The following is a 13156-nucleotide window of genomic DNA, read 5'->3' as shown; positions in this document are numbered from 1 at the left end:
GGTCCAATTCTAAACAACAACATAACTGCCCATCTTTGGGACTGCAAACAACTAAAGCCCAATGATAGGCATTCTCTACTTCATAACAATTACAAATCCAATGATGGCAGTTATTAAATGATTTAGAACTTCATGGACATTTAAATGGTCTGTGTTAAATAGATTAAAGAGATTAGCTTTATTCATCACATGTACAAATGAAGATTCAACATATCATCTGAAACTTCAGTTATGCTGGGGAGAGTACATTGACTGGTTGCACCATGACCGAGCATGTGAATACCAATGCCCTTGAATGTGAATATCTACAAAAAGTAATGGATTCAGCCCAGTCCTCCCCGCCGTTGAACACATCTAGATAGAGGTCTGTCGCAGGAAAGCAGAATCCATTATCTAGAACCCCCATCGCCCGGGTCATGCTCTCTTCTCACTGCTTCCATCAGGGAGGAGGTACAAGTGCCTGAAGACACACATTCAATGTATGTTAGAAACAGCTTCTTCCCCTCTGTCATCAGCTTTCTGAACCAACAATGAACATTACCTCAGGTTTTTGTTCTCTTTTTATGCGACTTATTTAATTTAATTTTCAATATAAATCTCACTGTAATATATAGTTTCTATTAGTGCTGCAAAAGAACAAACTTCATAACATATGTCAGTAATAATGAACCTGGCTCTGATTCAGAAATTCCATGTCCTACTGGACATACTGAGGATTCCTCTCCAACTCCCTCAGCTCCGTGTCGTGTTCCCATTGTTATCCCCCGAGCCCCTCTGTCCCAGTGTCCACTCTCCCCCAAGCCCCTCTGTCCCAGTCTCCACTCCCCCCAAGTTGCCCTGTCCCAGTGTCCACTCCCCCCCAAGTTGCCCTGTCCCAGTGTCCACTCTCCCCTCAGCCCCCTGTCCCAGTGTCCACTCCCCCCTCAGCCCCATGTCCCAGTGTACACTCACCCAGAGCCCCTCTGTCCCAGTGTCCACTCTTCCCAGAGCCCCTCTGTCCCAGTGTCCACTCTCCCCTCAGCCCCCTGTCCCAGTGTCCACTCTTCCCGGAGCCCCCTGTCCCAGTGTCCACTCTCCCCTCAGCCCCCTGTCCCAGTGTCCACTCTTCCCGGAGCCCCCTGTCCCAGTGTCCACTCTCCCCTCAGCCCCCTGTCCCAGTGTCCACTCTTCCCGGAGCCCCTCTGTCCCAGTGTCCACTCTCCCCTCAGCCCCTCTGTCCCAGTGACCACTCTCCCCTCAGCCCCCTGTCCCAGTGTCCACTCTCCCCGGAGCCCCTCTGTCCCAGTGTCCACTCTCCCCTCAGCCCCCTGTCCCAGTGTCCACTCTCCCCGACTATTTTCAATGTGCATTAACACCTCATTCTTGATTCTGCATTAAAGGTACAGATGGCGGGATTGATTTTGGTATCATCAAAGTGAATGACACTGTGAAACAGACCATCACCTTGAAGAACAAAGGCAAATATGAGATTGGTTACAAGTATGTGGTTCTGTTTCTTCTCAAGATACAGTGTGATGATGAGTAATAGAATTACAGATCAAAAGATAGTTGGCTCACCGTAACTTCCCAAGGTTTGCTCTTCGTACTTGAAAGACTATTATTTGCAGATACCGGAAAGCTGAATCCAAAACATAAAGAATTCAGGTCAGATGGAACTCTCCATCCTCCCAATCCTCGTGCTCCCACTCCCCTGATCTCCACTGTCTCAAAGTCCACTCTCCTCAGAGTCCCTCTGTCCCAGTGTCCACTCTCCCCCAAGTCCCCCTGTCCCAGTGCCTACTTTCCCTGGAGCCCCTCTGTCCCAGTGTCCACTCTCCCCCGAGTCCCCCTGTCCCAGTGTCCACTCTCCCCCAGTCCCCCTGTCCCAGTGTCCACTCTCCCCCTAGTCCCCCTGTCCCAGTGTCCACTCTCCCCCAAATCCCCCTGTCCCAGTGCCCACTCTCCCCTGTCCCCCTGTCCCAGTGTCCACTCTCCCCCGTCCCCCTGTCCCAGTGTCCACTCTCCCCCTAGTCCCCCTGTCCCAGTGCCCACTCTCCCCCGAGTCCCCCTGTCCCAGTGTCCGCTCTCCCCCGAGTCCCTCTGTCCCAGTGTCCACTCTCCCCCGAGTCCCCCTGTCCCAGTGTCCACTCTCCCCCAGTCCCCCTGTCCCAGTGTCCACTCTCCCCCTAGTCCCACTGTCCCAGTGTCCACTCTCCCCCAAATCCCCCTGTCCCAGTGCCCACTCTCCCCTGTCCCCCTGTCCCAGTGTCCACTCTCCCCCGTCCCCCTGTCCCAGTGTCCACTCTCCCCCTAGTCCCCCTGTCCCAGTGCCCACTCTCCCCCTAGTCCCCCTGTCCCAGTGCCCACTCTCCCCCAAGTCCCCCTGTCCCAGTGTCCACTCTCCCCTGAGCCCCTCTGTCCCAGTGTCCATTCTGCCGTGTTCCTGCACCCAAGCCCTCTGATCCCCACCAGTCCCAGTGCCCACACATCTGAGATCCTGACTGTCCCAGGCCTTACTCTCCCCAGATCCCACTAGTCCAAGGCCCACAATCCCCTGAAACCTAATTTTCTGGAGCTATGAGGTAGCAGCTCTAGTGCTGCCATTCCTTGTGTATTACACTAAACTCAAGAGAGTCTAGACACAGTGTACTTACTCTGTCCTCACAGAATAAATTGTCCCAGCCCAGTGATCAATGTGTTGAATCGCTTTGTACTCCTCCTTCCATATGGAGAACAGACTTAATATTCCAGGTGCAGTCTTGACAGAACCCATTGTAATTATACATTAGTGCAAGGAAGTATTTGGCCATGCACGTTGGAAGAAGGAATATAGATACACACTATTTTCTAAGTTACGAATTTCAGAGCTGCGAAGGAACATTAGGAATCTTAGTGCAGGATTTCCAAAAGTTAGCTGGCAGGTTGAGTCGGTAGTAAGAAAGGCAAATGAAATATTAGCATTCATTTCCAGAACAATATATTATAAACACAAGGATGTAATTCTGAGGCTTCAGAAGGCATTGGTCAGCTTGCTTTGGGGGATTGTGAGCAGTTTTAGGTTCCCTATCTGAGAAAAGATGTGCTGACATTGGAGAGGATCCATAGCACATTTACAAGAATAAGCCTAGGAATGAAGGGGTTAATGTATGAGGAGGATTTGATGGCTCTGGGCCTGTACTCAATAGAATGAGCGGCAAACCTTACTGAGAACATCAAATATTGAAAGCCCTAGATAGAGTGGGCATGGAGAGAATGTTTCCTATAATGTGAGAATCTAGCATCAGAGTAGAAGAAGATCCCTTTAGGACAGAGATGAGGAAGATTTCTTTTTAACCAGAATGTGGTGAATCTGTGCAATTCATTGCCAGCGATGATTGTGGAAGCGAATTCTTTAGGTACATTTGAAGCAGAGGTTGATGGTTCTTAATTAGTAAAGGTTACAGGCAGGAGAATAGGGGTGAAAAGGAAAATAAATTAGCCACGATTGAATGCCTTAATTCAGCTCCTATGTCTTATTGTCTAATTAACCAAAATGGTTGGATCTGAAATTGACTTTGAAGTATGTGTAATTTGCCATGTCGCAGGATGAGGCGCTGTTCATTGTGTTAATGTTGATCTTCATTCAGACACACAGGAAGGGACAAGAAGCTGGAAACTTTGAGTCACTCCCTTGCACACTGAATGGAGATATTCTGCAAAGTGACTACCCAAATTACATTTGGCATTAACTGAAAAAATGTGCTAGCAAATGAGTTCATCAGAAAGGTCATTTAGTAAGAAGGAGAAAATATGGGGTGTGTCATAGAAACATGGAAAACCTACAGCACAGCACAGGCCCTTCAGCCCACAAAGTTGTGCCGAACATGTCCCTACCTTAGAACTACTTAGGCTTTACCCATACCCCTCTATTTTTCTAAGCTCCATGTACCTATCCAAAAGTCTCTTAAAAGACCTTAACGTATCCGCCTCCACCACTGTTGCCGGCAGCCCATTCCACACACTCACCACTCTCTGCATAAAAAACTTACCCCTGACATCTCCTCTGTACCTGCTCCCCAGCACCTTAAACCTGTGTCCTCTTGTGGCAAACATTTCAGCCCTGGGAAAAAGCCTCTGACTATCCACACGATCAATGCCTCTCATCATCTTGTACACCTCTATCAGGTCACCTCTCATTCTCTGTCGCTCCAAGGAGAAAAGGCCAAGTTCGCTCAACCTGTTCTCATAAGGCATGCTCTCCAATCCAGCCAACATCTTTGTAAATCTCCTCTGCACCCTTTCTATGGTTTCCACATCCTTCCTGTAGTGAGGCGACCAGAACTGAGCACAGTTCTCCAAGTGGGGTCTAACCAGGGTAGCTGCAACATTACCTCTCATGATTGATAGCATGGAAGGAGCTGTGGAAAACGGTAACTGTTGACGCAGATGGATATGCCCTCCAAACAGCTGAAAGGATCGTTAAGCCGCTGTATCCACTGGTAGCATTCCTGTGGATTCTGTTGCACTCGCATCAGGTCTTGACATTTACTTTTTCATGCCATAATAGTCATGCTTTTCCTTTTGCAGATTTCATCTACAACCAACAAAATGTGACATGCCGGATCTGAATTCCCTGTTCAGTATTCAGCCAATAAAAGGCTCTCTGTCTCCCAATGATCGTCCCAGTCACATCTACATCAACTTCCACAGCAACGTCAGCACTGAGATCAAGGATGAGCCCGTTCTCCGCTGCCAGGTAAGATCAAAGTGCTTTAGAGATTTAAGTGCTTTTTTTTTTCCCGGTAATTCCCGTTTGTTTAAAACCACAAGATAAGGAGCAGAATTAGGCCATTTAGCCCATTGAGTCTGCTCCTATCATGGCTGATTTATTCATCCTCTCAACCCCCTTCTCCCCGTAACCTTTGACACATTTACTTATCAAGAACATATAAACTCATAGGCCCAATGATTCAGCCTCCACAGCGAATTCCAGATTCACCACCCTATCTTTGAGGAAATAAAAGGACACCCCTCTATTCTGAGGCTGTACCCTCTGATCGTAGACATCCCCCACCTCGGAAACATTCTCTCACGTCCATTTTAGTTAGGAATCGCCCCGCATTCTTCAAATTTCCAGAGCCATCAAATGCTGCTCATACATTAACCCTTTCATTCCCAGAATCATTCTCATGAGCTTCTTCTGGAGTCCCTGTAATGCAAGCATATCTTTTTGTTGATAACAAGCCTAAAGCTGCTCACAATACTCCACGTGTGGTCTGACCAATGCCTTCAACCTTGCTTTTATATTGTGTTCCTCTCAAAATGAATGCTAACATTGCATTTGTCTTCCTTATAGCCAACTAACCTGAAAGTTAACTTCATGGAATCCTACATGAGGACACCAAAGTGCCTGTGCACCCTATGCTTTGTGCACTGTTGGAGCAGGAATGACCCAACTGGCACTGAGTCTGTCTCTGTGACTCAGAAGGGAAGGGGGCGAGCTGTTTTGATAGGGAATTTGTTAGCTAGGGGAGCGGATAGGGGTTTCTGTGGGCAATATAAGGATTCCCAGTTGGTATGTTGCCTCCCAAGTGCCAGGTTGTGGGACATCTTGGATTGAGTCCTCAGTATTCTTAAGTGGGAGGGTGAACAGCCAGAGGTTGTGGTCCATATGGATACCAGTCATGGATAGGATGAGTGACGAGGTGCTGTATAGGGATTTCAGGGAGTTAGATGCTAAGTTAAAGGGCAGGACCACCTGCGCCATGATCTCAGTATTGCTACCCATGCCACATGCTAATGAGGGCATAACTGGGAAGATTATACAGTTTAATTCATGACTAAGGAGGTGGTGTAGGAGGGAGGGTATAAGATTTTTGGATCATTGGGCTCTCTTCCAGGGAAGGTGGAACCTGTACAGAAAGAATGGTTTTCACCTGAACTGCAAGGAGACTAATATCCTAACGGGACAGTTTGTTAATGCTGCACAGTGGGGTTTAAATTAGAATTACAGGGCGATGGGAACCAGAGAGCCAAAACAGTTTGTGGAGAGGTTGTGGAGGCAGGTGTTGGTAAGAGTCAAAGTCCGGAATCAGAAGGTTGAGCATAATGCGACTGGTCACCTGAGCTGTGTACAGTATATTTCAATGCAAGATGAACTCAGGGCATGAATCAACACCTGGAATTACAATGGACTGGCAGCTCAATATTCCGGGTTCAAGTGGTTTAGGCGTAACAGAGTGGGAGGGATTAAAGGAGGAAGGATGGTATTACTCAGTCAAGACAGACTGAAGAACTCAACTAGTGGAGCATTATAGTGGAACTGACAAATGAGTAAAGTATGACAACGTCAAAGGGCTATGTTACAGATCACCTAACAATCTGGGGATTTAGAGGAACAAAATTGTAAAGGGATTTTAGACTGTTGCAAGAAATATAAGTTATTATAGTAGGTGACTTTAATATTCCTCATATTGACTGTGAATCCCATACTGTAAAAGGACCAGATGGATAGAGTTTGTCAAATGTGTTCAGGATAGCTTCCTTCATCAGTACTTAGAAATCTCAACAAGTGAGCGTATAATACTGGATTTGCTTTTAGGGAATGAATCAGGGTAGATGACAAATTTGTGTAGGGGAACACTTTGTACCCAGTGACCACAATGGTATTAGTTTCAAAGTAAATATGCTAAAAGATAGTTTTGGTCTGAGAAGGGTCATTTGTATCAGAAATGATCTGGCAAGTGTGGACTGGGACAGGCTGTTTCCTGGCAAAGGTGTACTTGGAAAGTGGGAGTCCAAAAACAACATTTTGAGAATACAAAGCTTGTATGTGCTTGTCAAAATAAAAGGTAAAGATAACAAGTGTAGGGAATTTTGGCTACAAGAGACATTGAGGCCCTCAGGAAGAGAAAAAAAGAGGTGCATAGCAGATATAGGCAAGTAGGAACAAATGAGGTGTTTATGGCATTCAAGAAATGCTAGAGAACACTTAAGAAAGAAATTAGGAAGGCTAAAAGAAGGTATGAAGTTGCTGTAGCTGACAAGGCGAAGGAGAATACCAAGGGGGTCTACAGGTATGTTAAAGGTGAGAAGTTTAAGGGGACATGAGGGGAAACCTCTTCACATAGAGGGTGGTGAGACTGTGGAATAAGCTGCCGGCACAAGTGGTACATGTGAGATTGATTTCAACATTTAAGGGAAGTTTGGATAGGTACATAGATAGTAGGGATATGGAGGGCTAAGGTCCAGATGTAGGTTGATGGGAGTAGGCAGTTTCAATGGTTTTGGCATGGACTAGATGAGGCAAGGTGTCTTTTCTGTGCTCTTCTTCTCTGACTCTGTGACCTCTGATTTCTGAATTTTCTTCCTGTTTAGAAAATAATTTACGCCTTTGTTCCTTAAACCAAAGTGAAAGACCATACATTTCCCTACACTATATTCCATCTGCCACTTCTTTTACCTTTCTCCTAATGTATCTAAGTCCTTCTGCAGACTCCCTGCTTCCTCAACACTGCCTGTTGCTCCATCGACCTTTGTATCATCTGCAAACATGGCCGAAAAACCATCAATTCCATCACCCAAATCATTGACATATAACATGAAATACAGCAGTCCCAACACTGACCACTAGTCATCGGCAGCCTATCAGAAAAGGCCCCCTTTATTCCCACGCTTTACCTGCTGCCAGTCAGCCAATTTCCATCCATTCTAGTACCTTTCTATAAAACCAGCCTCATGCACGGCACCTTGTCAAAGGCCTTCCTGAAAGTCCAAGTAAACAACGTCCTTTAACTCTCTTTTGTCTATCTTGCCTGTACTTTCCTCAAAGTAATCCAACAGATTTGTCAGGCAAGATTTCCCCTCAAGGAAACCATGCTGACTTTGGCATATTTTATCCTGTGCTTCTAAGTACCCTGAAACCTCATCCTTAATAATGGACTCTACTAATCGTAAAACAACTTTAACTGTTGTATTTCTGAAAATTTCTGTGCTCGCTCCACTTCCCAATCAGACAGGTGTCTCAGTAACTGACAGCAGTCCATTTGGATTGATAGATACAGTAATCTATAAGACTAATGAGAAATGAACCATTTGTGAGTCATTTTCTCTTTATGAGCACAGGTGATTGAACCCACCCTGGGTGAAGGAGGAGAAATCATTGCCAGTATTCCAGTGAAAATCTCCATCCATGCTGTCTTCAGTACCTACCAGATCCTACCTGCCAAAGAGGTTAACTTTGGCACAGTGCTGGTGGGAGGCCGCAGAAGCCGGACCTTCATACTTGAGAACACTGGAGAATTTGACTTCAAATACTTTATCTTCAAAATGCCTGCCATGCCATCACATCAGTCAAAGAAGAAGTAAGCAATGTTTCTACAAGTGATTCTCAGAGTGGAACTGGGTGAACGTACTAGCAGCTTCATCAAGCACTTCTCTGTACTGTTTTTTGAACTCCAGTTCACCTCCACTTGTGTCACAACTGAGGATCCTGGCTGAGATTCTCTAATCATCCACTAGTGATTCCTATGTCCCAAAATTGGCAAAGAGAACTGGACCTTGGTTCAGTTTCTGTTACATTTTCGGATGCAATTATCAGTTTTACCTGACCATTTCTGGATGAAATCACACCTACTGTGAACAAAGAAGTTCAAACTACTGAGGAAATTTAGTGGGTGAGGCAGCATCCACGGAGTCAGTGGGATGGCTGATGTTTCCGATTGAGATTGCATCAGAACTGAGAGTACGGAGAGCAAACACAAAGTACACTGCAGATGCTGTGGTCAGAGCAACACGTACAAACAAGCTGGAGGAACTCAGCAGGTCGGGCAGCATCCGTTGCCTGCTCCTGCTCAATCCGCTGAGTTTATCCGGCTCGTTAGTGTGGAGAGGAGATGGCTAGTTTAAAGAGGTGAGAGAGGAGTGAAACAGGTTGGATGCCTGCGAGGTGGGGGATGAACGGCAGGTGGAATCAAGTTGAGGTGGGAGCTACGAGGGCGGAATGTGCGGACAAAGGTTGGGTGGTGATTTGTGGAACCAGATAACATTCAGTATGCTGGGCAGATGGAGCCAGTATGGGGGTTAAGAAGGGAATTTAAGTGGCAGGAAGGTGATAGGAACTGGATGGGAGTGAATAGGATGTGTCGGCTAGGGCAGAAGAAACCCAGGTACAGTTGGTAATTCTCTGCATGATTGATCCTAATGCACCTGGTCCTTGTCTACTTAATGACTGTATTACACATGCACCACCCATTTCCTTTACCAACACAAGAAAGGTATATATTAGATAGAATTAGACAAAACAAACACAGTTAAGGCAAGAAATCCAGAGTCAGGTGTGGTGTAAAGTGGTTGCAAGTGATCATTATGTCACTATCCTGAAGAGGTAATTAGGGTTCTTCTGGTTGACTCAAGCTCAGGGTGGGTGTAGGGGGGTTTGTCCACACTGCTGGTCATTTGCATTAACCAGCACTGGCAAGAAGAATGGATTCCTCTACTTCCCTGATCCTTCTGTTCACTGTCCACAGGCCCAATATGTACAAATTGTTCATCATGCTTGACAAAATACACCTGATGGCCCAAGAGCCTTGCACGAAACAGGAGCTGAGTTTAACTATCACCCCTGGAGTGAACTCTGCTCTTTCTAATGGGGTGAACTTGTGACCAGTAGTTCCTAGCAATGTGCATGATGTTATGCAAAGAGCACTTGGTCAATGCTTTAATTCCAGTGTAGGAAGAACTCTGCCACCTTCATCAATGTGACACTTTTCCGGGTCCCAAAACAACCATCACACTGCTTCAGAGTGTAAAGTAAGCTCATCTCAATGTCAGTAGGAGCATTAGCTTATTCCAACCAGCTTCCCAAAACCGCTTGAAACTCATAAGCCATTGCCCAAGCCTTTAACTGTTTACAGTGCATTCCTGGTGCTGAGAGAAAGAACGTCTGCTCAATTTATTTACTCATCATAACAACTACAGAGAACGTACAGCATTAAAACAAGAGTCAGTCATGTCCATGCCAGGATTTGTGCTGCTGCCCAATAACAACAGTTCAGAGGCTTGGGAAGAGAACTGGGGATGGTGTTAGGAGAGTAATAATGTCATAGAGCTTGAGAAGCACAGCTGGTGGAATCAGCTTCTAAACTTATGTGCAGAAGGAACAAATAGAAGTAAAATTGCAGAGCCAAGAGTAAACAGCAGCAAAGTAAAACTAAATGGTATTATCAGAACAGGCCTGAACTCAACGGAGAATTATTTATAACAATGTTTGGATGTATGGTATGGTGCAAACCTGATTTCACTTTTTTGGGTTACAGTACCAGCGTCTTAAAGTCTGGAAAGGCCAACGACAGATCAAGCTCAGTGCGATCCAACGTAATGCTGAAACAGAAAGAACAAACAGCTCAGGTGAGTCAATGCCCAGTGTCGAGACAGAAAGATCAAACAGCTCAGGTGAGTCAGTGACCAGTGTCGAGACAGAAAGATCAAACAGCTCAGGTGTCAGTGACCAGTGTCGAGACAGAAAGATCAAACAGCTCAGGTGAGTCAATGCCCAGTGTCGAGACAGAAAGATCAAACAGCTCAGGTGAGTCAGTGACCAGTGTCGAGACAGAAAGAACAAACAGCTCAGGTGAGTCAATGCCCAGTGTCGAGACAGAAAGATCAAACAGCTCAGGTGTCAGTGACCAGTGTCGAGACAGAAAGATCAAACAGCTCAGGTGTCAGTGACCAGTGTCGAGACAGAAAGATCAAACAGCTCAGGTGAGTCAGTGACCAGTGTCGAGACAGAAAGATCAAACAGCTCAGGTGAGTCAGTGACCAGTGTCGAGACAGAAAGATCAAACAGCTCAGGTGAGTCAGTGACCAGTGTCGAGACAGAAAGATCAAACAGCTCAGTCGAGTCAGTGACCAGTGTCGAGACAGAAAGATCAAACAGCTCAGGTGAGTCAATGACCAGTGTCGAGACAGAAAGATCAAACAGCTCAGGTGAGTCAGTGACCAGTGTCGAGACAGAAAGATCAAACAGCTCAGGTGAGTCAGTGACCAGTGTCGAGACAGAAAGATCAAACAGCTCAGGTGAGTCAGTGACCAGTGTCGAGACAGAAAGATCAAACAGCTCAGGTGAGTCAGTGACCAGTGTCGAGACAGAAAGATCAAACAGCTCAGGTGAGTCAGTGACCAGTGTCGAGACAGAAAGATCAAACAGCTCAGGTGAGTCAGTGACCAGTGTCGAGACAGAAAGAACAAACAGCTCAGGTGAGTCAGTGACCAGTGTCGAGACAGAAAGATCAAACAGCTCAGGTGAGTCAGTGACCAGTGTCGAGACAGAAAGATTAAACAGCTCAGGTGAGTCAGTGACCAGTGTCGAGACAGAAAGTTCAAACAGCTCAGGTGAGTCAGTGACCAGTGTCGAGACAGAAAGATCAAACAGCTCAGGTGAGTCAATGACCAGTGTCGAGACAGAAAGATCAAACAGCTCAGGTGAGTCAGTGACCAGTGTCGAGACAGAAAGATCAAACAGCTCAGGTGAGTCAGTGACCAGTGTCGAGACAGAAAGATCAAACAGCTCAGGTGAGTCAGTGACCAGTGTCGAGACAGAAAGATCAAACAGCTCAGGTGAGTCAGTGACCAGTGTCGAGACAGAAAGATCAAACAGCTCAGGTGAGTCAGTGACCAGTGTCGAGACAGAAAGAACAAACAGCTCAGGTGAGTCAGTGACCAGTGTCGAGACAGAAAGATCAAACAGCTCAGATGAGTCAGTGACCAGTGTCGAGACAGAAAGATCAAACAGCTCAGGTGAGTCAGTGAACAGTGTCGAGACAGAAAGATCAAACAGCTCAGGTGAGTCAATGACCAGTGTCGAGACAGAAAGATCAAACAGCTCAGGTGAGTCAGTGACCAGTGTCGAGACAGAAAGATCAAACAGCTCAGGTGAGTCAGTGACCAGTGTCGAGACAGAAAGATCAAACAGCTCAGGTGAGTCAGTGACCAGTGTCGAGACAGAAAGATCAAACAGCTCAGGTGAGTCAGTGACCAGTGTCGAGACAGAAAGATCAAACAGCTCAGGTGTCAGTGACCAGTGTCGAGACAGAAAGATCAAACAGCTCAGGTGAGTCAATGCCCAGTATCGAGACAGAAAGATCAAACAGCTCAGGTGAGTCAGTGACCAGTGTCGAGACAGAAAGATCAAACAGCTCAGGTGAGTCAGTGACCAGTGTCGAGACAGAAAGATCAAACAGCTCAGGTGAGTCAATGACCAGTGTCGAGACAGAAAGATCAAACAGCTCAGGTGAGTCAGTGACCAGTGTCGAGACAGAAAGATCAAACAGCTCAGGTGAGTCAGTGACCAGTGTCGAGACAGAAAGAACAAACAGCTCAGGTGAGTCAATGACCAGTGTCGAGACAGAAAGATCAAACAGCTCAGGTGAGTCAATGACCAGTGTCGAGACAGAAAGATCAAACAGCTCAGGTGAGTCAGTGACCAGTGTCGAGACAGAAAGATCAAACAGCTCAGGTGAGTCAGTGACCAGTGTCGAGACAGAAAGAACAAACAGCTCAGGTGAGTCAATGACCAGTGTCGAGACAGAAAGATCAAACAGCTCAGGTGAGTCAGTGACCAGTGTCGAGACAGAAAGATCAAACAGCTCAGGTGAGTCAGTGACCAGTGTCGAGACAGAAAGATCAAACAGCTCAGGTGAGTCAATGACCAGTGTCGAGACAGAAAGATCAAACAGCTCAGGTGAGTCAGTGACCAGTGTCGAGACAGAAAGATCAAACAGCTCAGGTGAGTCAGTGACCAGTGTCGAGACAGAAAGATCAAACAGCTCAGGTGAGTCAGTGACCAGTGTCGAGACAGAAAGATCAAACAGCTCAGGTGAGTCAGTGACCAGTGTCGAGACAGAAAGATCAAACAGCTCAGGTGAGTCAATGACCAGTGTCGAGACAGAAAGATCAAACAGCTCAGGTGAGTCAGTGACCAGTGTCGAGACAGAAAGATCAAACAGCTCAGGTGAGTCAGTGACCAGTGTCGAGACAGAAAGATCAAACAGCTCAGGTGAGTCAGTGACCAGTGTCGAGACAGAAAGATCAAACAGCTCAGGTGAGTCAGTGACCAGTGTCGAGACAGAAAGATCAAACAGCTCAGGTAAGTCAATGACCAGTGTCGAGACAGAAAGATCAAACAGCTCAGGTGAGTCAG

The 13156-nt window shown here is 46.5% G+C and overlaps 1 protein-coding gene and 1 long non-coding RNA gene across 5 annotated transcripts in view; one reads left to right on the top strand and one right to left on the bottom strand.

The window, feature by feature from the left end:
- The window catches only part of hydin (HYDIN axonemal central pair apparatus protein), a 1146554-nt gene that overhangs the window by 915767 nt on the left and 217631 nt on the right, over positions 1–13156 (top strand). For all 4 annotated transcript variants that reach the window (XM_059992477.1, XM_059992476.1, XM_059992474.1 and 1 more), the window contains 4 exons: positions 1380–1479; positions 4546–4714; positions 8083–8321; positions 10275–10365. In XM_059992477.1, coding sequence (XP_059848460.1) covers positions 1380–1479; positions 4546–4714; positions 8083–8321; positions 10275–10365 — 599 coding nt within the window. The remainder of the gene's footprint in view (positions 1–1379; positions 1480–4545; positions 4715–8082; positions 8322–10274; positions 10366–13156) is intronic.
- On the bottom strand, positions 80–3045 carry LOC132406659 (uncharacterized). The gene is made up of 3 exons (XR_009516211.1): positions 2634–3045; positions 1558–1618; positions 80–460 (listed from the first exon to the last, which is right to left on the bottom strand). It is a non-coding gene; the product is annotated as an uncharacterized LOC132406659 (long non-coding RNA).

The sequence above is a fragment of the Hypanus sabinus genome, chromosome 17, assembly GCF_030144855.1.
Source record: "Hypanus sabinus isolate sHypSab1 chromosome 17, sHypSab1.hap1, whole genome shotgun sequence".
NCBI lineage: Eukaryota > Metazoa > Chordata > Chondrichthyes > Myliobatiformes > Dasyatidae > Hypanus > Hypanus sabinus.
This window is presented reverse-complemented; position numbering and strand designations above follow the sequence as displayed.